This window comes from Falco biarmicus, chromosome 7, assembly GCF_023638135.1.
Source record: "Falco biarmicus isolate bFalBia1 chromosome 7, bFalBia1.pri, whole genome shotgun sequence".
NCBI lineage: Eukaryota > Metazoa > Chordata > Aves > Falconiformes > Falconidae > Falco > Falco biarmicus.
In genome coordinates, this window is record NC_079294.1 from 40,962,188 (window position 1) to 40,979,686 (window position 17,499).

Below are 17,499 nucleotides of genomic sequence, written 5' to 3' on the forward strand. Positions count from 1 at the left end.
CATCTGGTTGTTTTCCTTTGCTTTGTCCTTGAGAGAGGGAACTGCTGTTGGGTTTCTGTTTTTTCTTTCCATTAGTTACTCTTTTAGACATACTTCTTTCCAGGGATGAATCAGAGCAAATCCCAGCATGTAAACAGTTTGTGGTGTAAAATAGTATTAAAATTGGGGTGGAAGGGATCTTGAGAGGTTACCTTGTCCCCAAGACAGGGTTAGTTGAATCCATACATCGGACTGCAAAGTGATCGTGTTTGCTGGGAGCTGTTCTCTCACAGATTGTCTAAGGAGCAGAGGCAAAAATGGTGTCGGTATGTGTGTGCAAGCCTCCCTCAGTTTATTCAAATCGTTTGCTGAATAAGAGTTGAAAATTCATGCTGGGTTTGTTCCCAGAGCTATTCAAAGTAATATTCCAGAATAACCTTTTCTGCCTTGGCATTTGTGAAAATACTGCAGCTTTCATGGATGAGATGCATTTATCCATAGTCCGTATTTCACATGGAGTCATCCCTGTCTTGCCCCATTTCTGAGACAACCAGACCCCAGAAGCCCCACTGGGATGAAGAGCATTTTTTTCTTTGTTTCTTGTGAATTAGATGCAACTCTTCAGTTCTCCAGGTGGTCTCAGCTTGAGCTGGAGGGGAAGCAACAGAAAGCCCCCAGATCCACCTGACAACACAGGGTAGTTTGGGATGCTGCAGTGCCGTCCCCATGGAAATCAATGGCAACCTCTCTCCTTGACTTCTGCAAGTTTAGATAAAGCTGCAAGATCCTGGGGAGTGGTAGGAGAGGAGGAGTCTCACTAGAAATCCTTGTTTACTTTGAAATCAAGAGCCAAACGATGACTTTAATTTCTCCTGCATCTTCCTCTGTCCCAGCTTTGTGTCTTGAGCGATGGATTGGGAAAAAAAACTGTACACAAGAGCTCTAGCTTAATCCCCTCGCCTTTTAAAGATGCTGCAGAGCTCCAGCGGGGTTTTTTTCCTTTCTTATAGGCTCCCCATTTCAGTGATGAAAGGTTTTAAAAGAGGTTCACCTGTAGGCAGCTGGATGCTGGCTTGCTCTCCAGCCAGTGTTGTGTTGGTATTTGCATCCACACAGCCCAGATGGTGACTGGTTTTCCTTCATCTGGTAGTTTCCCCAACCAGTTCACAGTAGGTGACAGCAAAATCCATCCATCTTTGGCCATGTGGCAGGCTTGGTGAGCCCTGCCTGGCCCATCTGTATGTTTAAAGTCAAGATGACTGGTGTTAGCATTATAGTTTGGCCAAACGTGTGCAGAGATATCACTGCTTAGATTTGTTACAGACGGGTTTCTGGATATAGTCTAAGGCATTCTGCCAGCCTGTTTTATATCTGTGTAAAAGTGATTGGCATCCCTATAAATAAAACTGCTGTGGGGTTATAAATATAAATATACTTATTCATTAAATGATTTTTGCATCTCAAGCGGGTTGCCATCCTGGGTTGTCATGAGCGAACCATGCTCTTCGCATGCATGTTATCCACAGCTCCAGAAATTCAGCTTCTGAGGCTTTGATGTATTTTTTTCCCTTGGAAATATATGTGTGTGAACTATTCCTGAGTCCCCATGCCAGAGTGGGCTGAAGGACCTCTTCATAGTCATCACTGGGAATGACCCTGTCTTGGGGACCATTGTAGACAGAGCTCCAGAAGCAGTAGTGGCCGTAAATACCGGAATGTGAACTCTCTCTTTTGGCTCGCAAATGAGTATGACTTTGATGGGGTATTTAGTCCCTGTGGCCAGGTAAATACTATCTGCGTGGCTCCTTCGGTGCTGGGAAGGACTAGCCCTGCTAACACCTCCACCCATGTCCATCCTTGGGCAGGGAGTTTCACAAAGGGTTTCTTCCCTCTCTGCTGTGGGTTTGGCTGAATGGGAAGTGGGGGTGGGTGGGTGTCTCTCCACCTCGTTTAACCATCCCTGTTGTCATTTTAGCTTCAGGAGCGAGGAAAAAAGGCCCCCAGACCAGCTCCAGGCACTGCTGTGAGCTGGGGAGGTGCAGACTGGAGGGAGAACCTGGCCGGCTGCTCACACAGCCAGGCAGCAGCACAGGCACTGGTAAATCTGGCTTGGCCTTTGAACAGGCTTATGAAAACACTGCAAGCTGCAACCTCCGGTTTCTTTGGGATTGTTTTCCTTCCTCTTTCAAAGCATTTGAATATTCATTCAGTAAATGATGAAGCATAGAGCATATGTGCCTGAGAGGCAGAATATCAGCCGCCTCACTTACCTCAGTAACAGCGTGCATCATTGAAAGTTAACCTATGATTTTTGCTTAGTTTGCTAATGAAAGGAAGCTTTAAAGTTGGTCTGTCCATCTACTCCTCCTCCCCCATCACTGAGAATTCATCAAGTCCGTTGGCTGGTTTTGTACTTTCTGCCAGGTTGATTTTAATCTCATATACGTGGAGCTGCTGCAAGTTTTGTCAAAACAGGCATTGGGTTAAAAGGGTGTTGTGGAGGCTTTTTATTAAGAGAAGGGATGCAATGAAAACTCAGCCTGTACTAGACATCAGGGAATACACATAAATGTTATGAACATCCAAGCCATAAAGAGTGCTTTAGTTGGATTTACCATGTTACGAGACACCAGAGAGCCCACGCAGCAGGGCTGTGCACAGACATGTAGGTGTTGCAGGGGGGGATGTTCGCCTATGTGAATTCTCTGATGCCTAATAAATGTAAGTACATCCTGCAGCCTTAATATAAACTTGGCTTATATTTCTTAGGTTCACAGAGGGAAATCTCCTCTTTGTTAGTGTTGGTATTCCTCGTGCTGCTTACCCCACAGAGTGCGGTTTCTCTAGCATAGCAGGGTCAGCACAGTCTTGTAAGGTCTTCAGAGGCTGATAGCAATACTTGCATGTCTTGACTCTGCTGGAACTGGTTGCGAGTCCAGGTGCCATTTGGCGTTGCAGAGGCAGGGGAGGACAAGCTCCTGGGAATTGGCATCCTGACGGTGGGAGCAGGACGATGGTGTTGAGAACCTCACCATCTTCCATTGCAGGAAAGCTTAGCATGGCAGATGAGCAGCAGGTGGAGAGGAGAACCTGTCAAGCCTGAGTGGCAGGTCCTGTGTCCCTGCCCCAGGTTACTTCTGGTGCACAGTGGCCGAGTTGTAGCTGTGTGGTGGAGGTAAGAGGTTGTCATCTGGGTTGTATCCTGGAGGTACCGGGGTGACATATGGCTTGGACAGATGACCGTATTTGAGAAACTTAAAAGTGAAACGAATCGCCTTGCCTGCTGCAGGTAAGGGCAGAGATGACCTTGGCTGTGGAGTGAGCCCTGCTGTGTGGCTGGTACCATTGAACAGAAAGGTGGTGGCCTCCAGGAATGACATTCTCATGGTCCCCATGTCCTGCTGCAGACCCTGATGCAGTAAGGGAATCTCTTCCTCCCCAAACCAGCAAATAGCTCCTGGTTGGCACATGTTACCCAGGCTCTGGAGGTCCTGGCATGGGTGCCCAGAGCATCCATAAGGTTGTCTGGAGGTTACGGTGTGACCAGCTGTGCTCTGTGCTCCTGGGAGCGAGCTGCTGGTAGATGGGTCCTACATGGGTATGTGAGATCCTTAAATCACCTTATGTCTCATGGTGGGGAAGGGAGAGACCCTGGAAGACCAACCACCTACTTCCCTGCAGGGATACCGTGGGGCGCAAACAGGACTCAACATTCATTGTGTTCTTGGTGAGCTGCCAAATGTTTGTATGTCGGCCTGGCTTTTACTGGTAGGTGTCAATACTTTTTTCCATGCCTGGTTTTGGTCCCTGCTTTCCACCAGAGCTTGAATTCTTTTCAGTGTAGGGTTTTTTCTTTTTCTTTTTCTCCCCCCCCCCCCCCCCCCCCCTCCATTTGGTGTCTTAGTAAGAACACAGCTGAAGTACTGGGAACCCAAACTAAACCTGTCTATTATGCATTACCTGATTAGACGCCATGGTAATAAGCATTTGAATCTAAAGCTAGATTAGGCAGTGAGCAGTCTGGAGCTGGATTTGCATAGCACGCATTCCTTTTCCATATGACATGTTGGTAAATCTACTGAAAGTGAATTTAGAAAGTGCTGGCGTGCTTCAAGTGCTCCTGTTGATGCTTGAGTTGCTTTCCCCACGAGGCACTCAGCTGGGCAAAAAATGCCTGTGATTGCCTGAAAGATGCTTTTTCTCCCCTCCTCCTGCTCTCAAGGCTGGTGTTGCAGTCAGTGAGGATGGATAGCTCTTGCCATCTCTAAAAACCTGCATTAATGTGGTTTTGAAAGTTTTTTTATCTGTAGAGGGTTACTTCGGGGTGTTTTCCCCGTTGCACCTCTGGTGGTACTGGAGTGAATCTGGAGTTCTCGGGTATGTAAATCCAACTCGCAGCTTCTTCAGGCTTTTGCTGCATTGTTACAGGTCTCGTGCTGGAAAATGCTGGAAAGATTTGTTATCCAAAAGCCATTTAATTTCCTTCCCCTGTGGATAGCCATGAGATTGTGGATGATCTCAGGGTCACTCTGTCTTTGAGTTATTTCATTAGTGTGTGTTTAGGCCATCCAAACTGCAGTGTTAATTTGGAGCAATGTGCTACTGAAGTTAGACACAGAGGAAGTTTTTCAAGGTTTTGGGCAGTGGCTAGGCAGCAAACCTGCAGGCTCTCTGTTGTAGGAAGGGGCTTGGAGTGGAAGTTCTGGATATTGGAGGTTCTGGATGTTCTTTTTCCATTTTAGGGGGGAGTTGAGATGGATGTGCTGGTGCCAAGAAAACAGCCTTACCCAGCCCATTCACATGGAGACCTCTGCCTCATGGCAAAGCACAGAGCTGAGGGACCTTTGGGTGTCCCAGCAGAAATGCTGTGATGTTGTTGCAGCCCCCAAGCCAGGGGCTTGGCTTTGCTTTTATGTTGTCAGAGCTCTGCTGAGCCACGTCAGGTGCCCAACGAATGCCACGTTCCCAACGAGGCCCACGCCACCTGAAGCCTTTGCTTGGCCAGTCTGTGACCCCTGTGGCATGGGCACAAGGAAGCACAAACCGAGGAGCAGGGCTCGGCTCACTGGGTTTCCAGTTGTGTTAGACCTGCTGGGCCCCACTTCATTATCAGTGGTGGTGTCTGGGCAGTGTTGAAAGATCTGGCAAGCTGGTTAATGGAAAGCTGCAGCCTCGAGCTGCTCTGATCAACAAATTCAGTTGTCACCTCTGCTGCTAGAGGTTTGTCAGTGTCAAAGCTGCTTAAGGAATGGGGGAGGGGTGTTTTTGGGTGTTGGGGACACAGTTTCTCACTGGAGAGCTGGGCACACCTGATGCCAGTCAAATACATCACCCTGAAGCCAGGGAAGGAGGTGAACTTTGAAGGAATGTCACAAAGGCACTGACCACCAGTGGTACTATGAAGCCTTGCTGATGTGGCAAATGTGAAGACCTCTGTGACACCCTGCCACCACCAGGACTCGGGAACCCTCAAAGAGTTGAAATTCTCAATTGATTGGATTGCAAGCAAACTGGACTGGTGTCAGTGGGGAGAAGTGCTATCACTTTGCTGGCCAGAGCGGTGGACTCCAACCCCAAGCAAGAAGTCATCTGCAAGGAGTTGTGAGCTTGTGTCAGGGTTTAACCCCAGCCAGGGACTGAGCCCCACACAGCTGCTCACTCACTCACCCCCAGTGGGGTTGGGAAGAGAATCAGAAAAGTGACAAAACATGTGGGCTGAGATAAAGACAGTTTAATAGGTAAAGGAAAAACTGCACACACAGGTGAAACAAGGAATTCATTAACCACTTCCCATCAGCAGGCAGGTGCTCAGCTATCTCCAGGACAGCAGGGCTCCATCACATGTAACGGTGACTTGGGAAGACAAACACCATCACTCTGAGCATCCCCCCCACATCCTTCTTCTTTATCCCCAGCTTTATGTGCTGAGCATGACGCCATACGGCATGGAATATCCCTTTGGTCAGTCAGGGTCAGCTGTCCTGGCTGTGTCCCCTCCCAGCTTGTGCCCCGCAGCCTGCTCGCTGGTGGGGTGGGGTGAGAAGCAGAAGAGGCCTTGACTTTGTGTAAGCACTGCTCAGCAACAACTAAAACATCCCTGTATTACCAACACTGCTTCCAGCACAAATCTGAAGCATAGACCCATACTAGCTAGCGTGAAGAAAATTAACTCTATCCCAGCCAAAACCAGCACAGCTGGGAAAGGGCCAGGATCATGCAGGACTGGTTCAAAGGCTCAGGAAGGTGAGCAAAGGGATGGTTTTGAACCATGAGGCAGCAGTCGGCATGCAGGAGGGTGCTGACAGGTGGGAGAGGGCAGAGCGTGGTCCTGTACCTGCACAGAGGTGGGTGATGTTGTGGCTTGCTGAGCCGGTGTCGTGCCAGTGGTGGCTGCAGGGAAGGTACAGCCGTGCTTGTGGGTGTGCTTGGAGCATGGCTAGTCCCAAATACCTGAACACCCAGACTGGCCTCCTGCAGCTGATGAGATTAAATTAAAAATTTCAAACACAGTTATCTTCTCTGAGTGTCTGAGCCTCTCAGGATCCCCTTGGGTCACTTTTTCAAGCAGTTCTTTGCAATTGTGAGGCTGGGTTTTTTTTCTTTTTTAATGAAAAGAGAGCTTATTGTATAAATATCTACAGGGATGGGAAGCTTGCATTGCAATTTGTGGCGGGTGCAGTTTGAAGACCTGGAAAGAAGAGAAATCCATTTCTGTACATAGCCCTAACGAGTAGGTGGCCACTGTTGCTGCGATATTGCACCTTTGAGGGGGGTTTCCTCACTGGAACATTTGCTCCAGTGGGGTGGGGAGGCTCATTTTTTAAGCAACCTGTAGAGATGGAGGCAGAAAGGATGGCTGAACGATTAGGGATGCTACAGATGGCTTGTTTGGACTTCAAAGTGTCTGGGGAAAAACAGATCTGGTTAAATCAATGTGGAAAAAAGAAATGTGCATGTACTCGGTGTGTTTAAATTTGGTTTGTATTGATGCTGCTGATGCTGATACTTCCCTGAATTAAGCATTAAAATAACCTCTCTTGATTTTTTTTAAATGCATCCCCTTGGGATCTCCATTAGACAGACATTCCCTTCTGGATGCACTTGCTGGGGAAGAGGGACCTGCAGTCCATCCCCAACAGCGATGGGGCAGCTGAGTTCAGAGTGAGCCCTTCCTTGCTCCCTGCCGTCAGTGGAGGCTGGATAGTTAGGCAATTAAAACAGCATGCCTTCATTAAGCTGCATATTCCAAACTTCAGGCGGTGGGTTTGAGCAGCTCTCCTGGGAAACCCAAGTCCCACTGTCCTGTGGCTTGGGGTGGTGCAGCTCCATCCTGCTCAGAGCCAGGCTTTTGCCATAAGCTACATCATATTACATGCACATAAAAAAAAAAATATCAAGCCTTCCAATTAGTCTCACTTGCTTTTCTTTATTGTGTTTAAATGAAATAGTCCTTTAGTGTAATGTGATTTAAAATTGCTGCTTTTTCTTGGGCGGGGTGGGAGCAGGCATGGTGGTGGAGCTGTTGGGATTGCATGGTGCCTGATGTAAGCTCACATACGTTATTTTTTTTTTTGGGTGTTCATCTGCTGAAGCACAGGGAGGTATTAGTGTCGCGCTGGAAGGAGAGCGGCCAGCAGGCCATTTCTGCTATCAGACATATTTATCAAGGAATTCTCAACCCCAGGTTCATACTTTAGGGGGAAAAAATCACTCTGGATTAACATCAGGATTTAAAAATCTTTTTAAAGGGCAATCAGCCTTGCAAATGGGTAGGCCCACTGAGAGATCTGACAAATGTGTTTTGTTTGCTTTGGGCACTTTCTGGACTAGGAGTTTAATGGTATCTTGAAGTTTAATGATATCTACCCATCGGAGTCCCTGTTAGGAAGAACTTGCATTTATAGCAGTCTCCACCCAATTTCTGATTTAAAAAAAAATAAATTAATAATAGTTTGCTTCACACCACAAGCTGCATGTGTCTGTGGGTCCAGTAGCCTCACTTTAAGGATGGATAATCCTAAAAACCTCCAAACACAACCCCAAAGTAGCCTGTCAGGACTCAGCTGGTAGCTCCTCATTGCCTTACCATGGTAGTGGCCCCATGGCAGAAGTTGCTGTGTTGATGGACTGGAGGCATCTGCTGCTGAGCAACTTGAAAACTCCAGTTTGTGAAGCCAGATTAAGAGGCTTTAGGAGAGGAAAAACCTGCCTGCCTTCCTCCTCGGTTTTACACTTGGAGAGCCCGTCTCACCCCAGGGATTATTGCTGAAATGGGGAGCAGTGAAATGGAAAGCTCAGCAGTGAGGCTTTGCATACCATAAATCTAAATCAGAGCCCAAATATTCATTGGAGGAGCAAGGCTTGAGGCTGGGGGAATAGAAAAAAAGGGGGAATTAAAATAAAGGAAGGGTTTTGTTGAACTATTGTTCTCTAGGAAAAGGCTAATTGGCAAACAAATATCCTCCTCCAGTGGGAAATACAGCTGCTCTCTCCCCGATTGCCAGGCTGTTGCGTTTTTATTGACAAAATTTGCATTGTCAAAGGGAGTAGTCAGAGCTGGGAGTGATCTCAGAACTGAACCGGCTTAAATCCACACCCTTTCAGATGGAGAGGGAAATATTGAGGGGGAGGTCTCCTTCCAGTCCGGGCTGGGGGTGGTCCCTGTGCCTGACATCTTGGAAGGCTTCTGATCACTGAAGCTGCTCTTCCTGCAATTATACCTAACTTGTGATACACTGGGGTGGGCTTCGCAGCTCAGTATTATCAGCCTCCTGGAGGCGTTTTGTACTTTGCGTGTGCATTTTCCCCTACCTGGGGCCAAAACCAGCAATGGAAATGGAGAGGGGCTGGATGCTGGCTTGTGCTTGTGCCAGGTGATGAGGATGGAGGGGGATGCTTGGCGGGGCTGCCTGTGGGTCTTGCATCCCTCTCTTAAGTGGTTTTGGCCTTGAGGGCTGCCTGGCCAAGGTCTTGTGCCACCCAGCCTGGATGCCCGCAAAGGCTCTTTGAGAGACCAGGTTCAAATGGCAAAGGATGACTTTTGTGGGGGTCTTTCCTGAAAGCCCACAGCCTTGCAGAGGAGCTCCAGGTCAGTGCTAATCCCTCTCTGCACGTGACCTTGGCTCTGAAAGGACTGTTTCTGCCCCTTTGAGCCCCACCACAATGCAGTGCCAGCAGCTGCCAGCCCAAAACAAGAGCTGGGTGAGGTGAGCACCAGGAGGGATGGCCCCTCGCACCGCCTTTCCTTTCTGCCGGATTTTTCTGTGCTGCCTTTTGAAGGCAGGCTGGGGCACAGGGAGGGCAGGGGGATGCTCCAGCATCCTTCCTGGAGAGCCTCCCTCCACCTTCCTGGGAAGTCTCCTGGGCTTAACCCACCTCCAGCAAGTCTTGTGCCTGGGTTTCCAGATGCCAATCATTCAGGGCATTTAAGGGAACAATATGTGACTTGAAAACTCTTACTGCCTCCTGCCACCAAGGTACCCTGCTTTTTGGTTTGCTTCTGCAAAAGAAGGCCCACAAATCCACCTGGCTGCTGGAAAGAAGGCACATGTGTCTGTAGAATTGGGTCGTTGAGCACCCTAGTGAGCATTAAGAAATATATATATATAGGCTCCCAAACTGGGTCTTGTATGCAGTTCCATGCTTGTTGTCCTTGTTCCTGAAATAAATGGCATTTGTCTGAGCTGATCTGCTGGAGTTACCCTAAGAAGTGGTCTGTAGCAGTGTAGAGGATCTGGCGCCGGCGCTCAGCTCGTCACCGATTAAGTTTACCCTTTTAGTGGAGAACTTGTAACCTCCTTTGGTGTTATGTGCCACTTGCTGTCTGGCTGCCTGGGAAACTTCCAGCAAGGTTTGTGGTTTAATCCTCAAAAACTAAACAAAATTTTGCTCCAGCGTGGTCTTCCCTGGTCAGATTCATCTGTGTACTGAGCTATGCTGGTCTCTGCAACTGCAGAGGGGTAAAGGGCTGTGTAATCCTTGGGGCAGCTCCCACCACAGAGGATGGGTGCTGCAAGCCCTCAGCATCTTCTCCTTGGACCCAAGTTTATGTCCACACACTGGGACAGACATGGTCCTGTAACACACCGGCAGCCATCCCCTGCTCCAGATTTTTGCTGGCTTGCCAAACCGAGCGGCGCTGCTCTGAGGATTGATTTCAGTTGGAGAGTGTTAAGACAGATCCTGTCTCACCCTGCTGTGCGCCACGCTCTTCCCCCTGAAAACTGGATTGCAGAGTCAACAGCATGTGTGCTTCCCTTGGCAGGGAGCTCACTTGTGTGCTGGAGAGATGACTTGTAAGCCAGGCCGTGATATTCTTGCAGTGCGATGGAGGTTATTGCTCTTTTCCCTGAGTAGCACCATCAACACCTCCAGATGGGAGCCCTGTGCAGACATGTACAAAAAAAGTCTTTCCAGTACTTTTGCTTCTTGCAGTAGATTTTGTTTAGATGGAAAAAGGAGGGCTTTTTCTGGTGCATTACAAATCTGTGAAACTGGGGGGTTTTTTCCTCACTGGTGAGCATACAAGTGTTTACTGACTCTGTGAATAAGCAGGTTTGCTTTTTTTTTTTTGCTGCACCCTGGATTTCACCATTGAGCCCCTGAAGCTCGTTTGCCCTTGAGCAAACTGTTTTCTTGCGAGACAGCAGGTCCAGATGTATGCTTCAGGTTGTGACAAATGCCAAAATAAAAGGAAAGAATACAAAGAGGAGGTGACACATTTTAGGCAGGTGTTGGGTTTTTGACAGTACTGGCAGATGGGGCTTTCCGGGAGCGAGCCGAGAGCCTGTGAGCACAGCCAGCTCCTGCTGGCATCAGGGACACTGTGCCGGTGGCCCTCAGGTACCAGGCAGCCTGAACAAGGTTTGGAGATGCAAAACATTCTTTGTTGGGTTCATGGAGTATAACAGGATTTCTGGGAAGAGGAAGGAGGACCTGGGGGTAATTCAGGATTTGGCGGATGTATTTATAAATCCATGAAACCCAAGTCTCCGAGATTTGCTTACACTGAGAATTATGGCTCTTGTGATTTAGCAATGAGTCAGGCTCCTCCTGGCAGCTGATCTTCCTGCAGCATCACAGGAAGGGTCCTGTCCCTATCCCCTTTTGCAGCTGCTGTTTCACGGGTGGATAGAGGGGAAAAAGGCAACAGTCAAACAGTTTAAAGCCTTTTAGCTGAGTGTGTTGGGTTTTTTTCCCCTCCTATCGATACGCATGGATTTCCACCAGACACAAACATTCCCCCTCCTGTGCAGCCTGTGCCTGAAAACAGCTTTACACTGGAGAAAGGGATTTTTTGAAACCAGCGTGGGAGCTTGTGGCCAAAAAAATCATCCTGGTTGCTTTAAGCAGGAATGGCCATGCCAAGGATGCCAGGACTGTGCTCAGCGCAGGGTCCATGCTGGAGGTGCTGGTGATGGGCTCAGGTTCTCTGGGCTTTTGTGTTGGAGGAAAGGTGGCTTCTGCTTAGGGGAAGGCAGTCCTGTTTCTGAGCTTTTCATCCACACAAGGACTCAATTTCAAAGTTTTTGTGTTTTAAATTGAATAATTCTTGGATCCCCCTCATTAAAAGGTGTTTCTTTGCACCAGCTTTCGTGCAAATGTGAAGTAGAGCAGCACTTCTCGCTTCTGAGAAATCAAGAAATGATCAGATGGGCAGAGCAGTGCACACATGTTTTGGAGAGCTCGCAATCAGGACCAAACCCCAGAAGAGGTCAGATTAGTGAGTGAAGCCAAGGAGGGTGCTGGCCCTTTTGGGTCTGCAAGGTGAAAAATCAAAACACATCCAGGGAAGGCTTTGACGCTTTTGGGGGAACGCCTCAAATGTACGGCTCGTCTGAAAATTGCTGTGGGAGCATCAGTTTTTATTGCTGTGGAGGTCGGACATGAGTTGCAGTGGGAGGAAAATAACCTAGAATTGTTTTTTTTAAAAAAAATTATGCAAGGTTTTTAATGGGTCTGACGTGCACCCCAGCACTGCACCCTGCGCTGGATGTTACATGCATGGGGTGCAGTGCCAGAGGGAGGATGCACCATGGCTTGGTAGTGGGATGGGACAAGCATAGGTTGCCATGTGTGGGATGCCAAATTTCTGTCTTCTGTGTGCTGTAAACAGTGGTTCAGGACACCCAGCTCTAGCACTTGGTGGGGGTGACAGCATCTTCCAAAGCTGCCTGCCAAGGCCAGGCGCCAGCCAAGGACATCACTTTGCAGCAATGGAAGAGAATAAAAAAATTTCCATTGGTTGGGAATGTTCCTGGCTGTGCCGAAACTCTGTGGGGTGGGGGGAGGCAAAGCTTGGCGTGGCCCAGGACGCTGAAATTGGTCAGGGCTCGGCAGAGACTGTCAGTGAGCATTACTGCACTTGCACAAAAATACTCCCCCCTTGTGCAGTGCACCGAAATAAAGCTCCCCATTGAGAAAGAGCTCGCTCAGGATCTTGCATCCTTGTTTGGGGAGGGGATGGGAGAGGAGCCAGAAAAACAACACACTAATACTCATATTTGAGGATTTAGCTCCTAGCTTCTGGGTGGGTTTGGAGGCGGGTGTGAGGGGAGCGTGCATGCTCCTTTGCATGTCTTTGTACCCTTGCTGGTATTTTTAGACTGCAGACCGCAATGCTGCAATACTGGTGCTGGCTTTAAACCAGCTTGTTGGGGCATCGGTCACAGACAGGCTTTGGCAGCGTGTTGCTCCACGCAGGCTAATTTAGCTTGCCGGGGAGGCTGTTGAGTATGCAAGCGGTAATTGCTGCTCTCCTTTCCTTAAAGCAAAGGCGGAAGCGACACCGGGGTCCAATTTTCTCCTAATGACTGATTTCATTTAAGCACTGCTCAGGGCGATGTAGTCTTGATGCTTTTTTTTTAGGGCTGGGGAAAACAACAAACTTGTCTCCCCATGCATCGCTGAGCTGCAGCCCATGGCCTCTGTCCTGCATGGGGACCCCAGTTGGTCCTGGTGGCATGTATGGGCCTTCTCTCCTTATCATCATCCTCATCTCCCCGGGCTTCTAGGCTGAGCCCATCATATGCATTTCCACCCTTGTTTCTGTGACAGCAAAGTTGTTTGGGAATGATTCAGCTCCATCAGTCCTGCCTTGGGATTTGAGGTTTGGCTAGAAGTTCCCTCAGTGACCCTTCCCGTCCTGTCTTCCCTGGCTCTGTACATAAAGGGGCAATTAAGCTTAATTTATTCTGGCCTGCTCAATAGTAAAGGCCAGAAGGCACCATTAGATCACAACCTGACTTAAATTTATTGATCTGATTAGTGCTTAAAGTTATAAATGGGAGGTGGGAGCAGGACATTTAACATGTGATGCTGCGTGGAACTGGTCCCTTCTGCTCTCCTTAATATGCAAGCCTCCAGGTTGCCAGGGGCTGTTGCCTTTTCTCCTTCAACAACCAATTTCTGTAGGATTTACAGGGAAGGAGAAGGCTGCGTAGATGCACTTTGTTCTGACTATGCAATCTGCGCTGTCTGCACCTCCCAACAACCTGCCAGGGAGCCATGTTTTGATTTTGATCCATCATATCAATGAATATTCATTGGCCTTCTGAGGGTTGAATGCTATTTGCCTGGTAGCTAACATATTCTCTCTTTAACTTGTTTTAGTCTTGGTTGCTAATAACCTACAGCCCACTCAGCCTACACTATAGGGTGGTTTGGGTTTTTTAATTGTTTATAGATGAAAATGAAGAACCTCAATAGCTCTAGAGCTGGAAGCAGCTCAAAAATACTTGTCTTGGTTGCTACATGACTGTCTGCTTTAAAACCAAAAATAAAACCTTGCCTTTTGATCTGTCATTCACACTCCTCATAAAACATTGTCAGGAGTGTGTATCTCTGAAGAGCAGGTGGTGTTCTGATAAAAGCTTTCTGCACATTTTTGCAAGCCCAAGTCAGAGCTTGTACGTAGCAGCAGGTTTCAAAGACAAGCTTCGTGTGGTGTTGACAAGGGGATGGAAAACACCCATGGAAGAGGAAGATGTGTCTGTTTGCTCCAGACCAGCTGCAGGAACAGGATCAGGCCCTGCTCTGGGCACGGCGTGGCTGTACCCGTGGACTGGGAATGAGCAAGTGACCAAACTTTGTACAGCTGAGGACGTGCAGGTTGGGACTGAGCTGTGCAGGCACAAAGTCCTGGGCAGCCACCAGCATCTCACTGTGTCCTGTTTTTCATGACTCTTCAAAACCCAAGCCTGCAATGTTTTGTTCTATGTTGGAGGGAACAGAGGTCTGTGTGCCTTTAGTTTTTTTGTCTGCCTCCCTCCTTTAGCAAAGAAGTTCCTGAGCAGGTCCCAAACCCCTCCTAACACTGAGGGGAGGCCAGCAGGCTGCTAATGGATTTGCTGCGGTGCTGGCTGCTGGGGAGCCGTGATGAGAGAGCTTTCATGGCAGCTGAAATTCCTCCAGTGGCTGCATTTTTCTACATCCAAGATGCTAAATGTGAAATGAGATTTGTGGCCCTTCAGGAAGGGGGACTGTCTGGACTGGGCGCAGAGCAGTCCTGGGATTATCCTGTGTGAAGACCCAGTAGCTGTTTCCCATCATTTGTGGTTCAGCAGATGATTACACCACATGCTTAAAACACGCCATTGATTTTAAGGATCAGATCCGCTGTTAAAAGTAATGTGGGTAGAGCCTGAGTTTTCTGCAGGGTCCCTGTTCTGGGAGGGCAACATTTACCGTGCAAACAGTGGTGCAGGGTCCAACCACGGGCCTGCCCCCAACCTGCCTCCAGCGCTGGCTCTCCGTGGGGCTCAGCAGCTGTTTACTTGGGCATATAAATCCGTAGTTGGAGGCGAGTGGCTGGCTCCAGGGAGATCAGACTCCTCTCCCAGTGCTGACCCTTTTTCCCCAAGTCTCTTCATAGCTTTGTTAATAAATCTGAGTCATCTGTATTTCACCCTTCTGCATTAATCTTGACTGTTTGTCCTGTCTCTTAACATCTCGGCGTCTTGTTCTGCAGAGGTAAAATGTGTGGGTGTGTGGCTTTATAAGACAAATATTTAGGCTTTTTAAAAATTCTCTACTTTGCTGGTTGATTTTTCTCGTTAGGGTGTTTCTCCACTGTCCTCATTCCTCATAGGTGGCCCTCCTCTTGTATCGTTGACTTGACAGTCCCAATTTTGGGGTAGTATTTGCCTGGTCCTTGTTGTTACCGGTCAGGCAGGACACATGTCTGAGCTTTGATCCCAACCTGAGTTTTAGAAATCAGCAAAACCCAAGTGACCACTGGTGCAAGCGATGCCCAACATAAGCACTGCATAGGAAAGTCTGAGCTACCAGCAACGTGTGCTTTTTATCAGCTGCAGTAGTGTCTTGTAAATATTTACTGGAATTTCAAGTAGGGTTTATCTCATTAAAGCCAAGTAAAATGTCCCGTGAAAAAGAGCTGCCCAACTGGCAGTTGCCAGTAGGTGTTTAGGGACATGTTTAGGAGCTGGGGGAGAATATACAATATTTTCTCAGGTCTGCTGCTGTCTGTGGCTTGGGTCATCCTGAGCCATGTGAGGTCTTTGAGTACCAAGTCACCCATGCTGGGGACCATATACCTGGTGGCCCCAAGCCCATCCAGCTGTTCCTGACAGCAGCCTCCCAAATTTGCCATAACCCTGGCCACATTGGGAAGGGGGCTGGCCTGGCTGCCATGGCACAAGGAGGTTAGCTGGGATTATCTGGATTTTTCAACAGTGATGGGGTCTGGGACCCCTCTCCCCACAGGGTCGGCGGTGCATCCTCCTGCTGCTGCCCACTTTGGCACAAGGCAAAGCAAATTAATCTTTTTAATTTGCATGGTCGTCAAGGTTGCCAGGACTGTAAACGTCAAATCTGAGCAGAAATATTTGGCACATAAACTGTCTCCGCTCTTCCCCTCCGTACTGAGCGCGTGGGTGGTTTTGATTCCTCCTCCCCTTCGTGGGATGGGAGCACAGCACTGCGGGGCAGCTGCTCAAGCCTCCTCTCTTCTCTTCCCCTCAGGATCTAGTACCCAGGAGGGAGGGACACAGAGGAATTTGGCCATGGCCCCAAGGAAGAGGAGCGGTCGGGGGATCTCCTTCATCTTCTGCTGCTTTCGCAGCAGTGACCACCCCGAGATCACATACCGGCTGCGGAATGACAGCAGCTTTGCCCTGCAGACAATGGAGCCTGCGCTGCCCATGCCACCGGTGGAGGAGCTGGACGTCATGTTCACTGAGCTGGTGGTAAGTTAGGATGCTTTTTATTTTTATTCCCCTCCCCACCACTTTTTTCCTCATCTTCCTAGTCTCCCCAGACGTGGTTTTGAGTTTTCAGACAAGCTTTACTGTGAAGGAAGCATCAGGGGCTGCTGTTGGGAGCAGTTCTGCACTGAACCTGAGGTCTGCTCTTCCCTGAAGTCCTGCTGGTTTGGGGTGGTTTCTTTCCCGTTAGAAAGCCTTGATTTCTTAGAGCAGGGGCTGGTGGCTGGTCTGGCTTTGTGCACCTCTGTGGTGTGCAGGGGTGTCCAAGCTGGTAAAGCAGGTTGTCCCCTGTAGGTGCAAAGTGACTGTACTTGCTGGGCACTCCGCTTCACAGAAATCCTTGGCTGTGGGCTAAATTGAAACATGGAGAGTCAGGATACGGTTTCTTTATCCCTCGGTACCAAAACGTTGGGAAACATGGATTTTTTTTTTTTTTTTTTTTTAAAAAAAAAAGCCAAAAAATTTCCTGTAACTGAAAACATTTTGGTGTGGTGGTTTGGATGGACCCAGAGTGCTGCACTCTGAGTTGATTCAGCAGTGAAATGGGTTCCTCTACGGTGCTTTGATGCATAGAGGGAGCTGGGAGTTGTGACGCTGGTCAGTCACACCTCGTGGTATAGCACATCTGTTAGATGCCAGGCAGCGTGGTTGTGGTGAGCTGGGCTGCTTGGTAGAGGAGAGCTCATGGCTTTATTACGAGAGCTGGTGTTGCCCAGATGTCCTTTGCCACGGGTGGGATGAGACGTGTGACAGACTGGGACACCTGACACAGCACAGTGGGGATGAGCCGTGCTTGCAGCAGGACTTTTCTTGCAGCTGTCCTGCAAAACACTGCCAGTTGGGCTGGGTTTGTTCAGGTGGAGTGACTGCCTCTGTTCCACATTTTTCTCTGCTGATAACTTGGCCAAATCAGATTTTCCTGGGGAAATTCTTGCCCATGGAAAACTCTCTCTGTTCCCTAGCCAAAGGTTTGCTGCAGTACTGCTCAGCATTGCCAGCCAGGCTGAAGGTGGCTCATGCACTGAAACCTCACCAAGCCTGCAGCACCTCATCTCAGCCCAGGATTTTCAAAGCATCTGCCCCAAATTCAGCCAGACGCTTTGTGCAGGGACTGTGCTGCAGGGAACTCGCTGTGCAGTGAGGCAGGAGCCCAGCGGCGCTCACAGGGAACACTTGGGCCCAGGGCATGCCCTGGTGTGGCCCTTCTGCTCTCCATCACTTTCTCCATGCTGCCAAGATTTTGGATTTTTTCCCCCAGCCATGGATGAGAATAAGGCTCCGGAGGCAGCTGCTGCTC

The 17,499-nt window shown here is 48.9% G+C and overlaps 1 protein-coding gene across 3 annotated transcripts in view; it reads left to right on the forward strand.

The window, feature by feature from the left end:
- Window positions 1–17,499, forward strand: part of DAAM1 (dishevelled associated activator of morphogenesis 1) — a 98,826-nt gene that overhangs the window by 24,274 nt on the left and 57,053 nt on the right. For all 3 annotated transcript variants that reach the window (XM_056346837.1, XM_056346839.1, XM_056346838.1), the window contains exon 3: window positions 15,961–16,184. In XM_056346837.1, coding sequence (XP_056202812.1) covers window positions 16,002–16,184 — 183 coding nt within the window. In that variant the 5' untranslated portion in view covers window positions 15,961–16,001. The remainder of the gene's footprint in view (window positions 1–15,960; window positions 16,185–17,499) is intronic.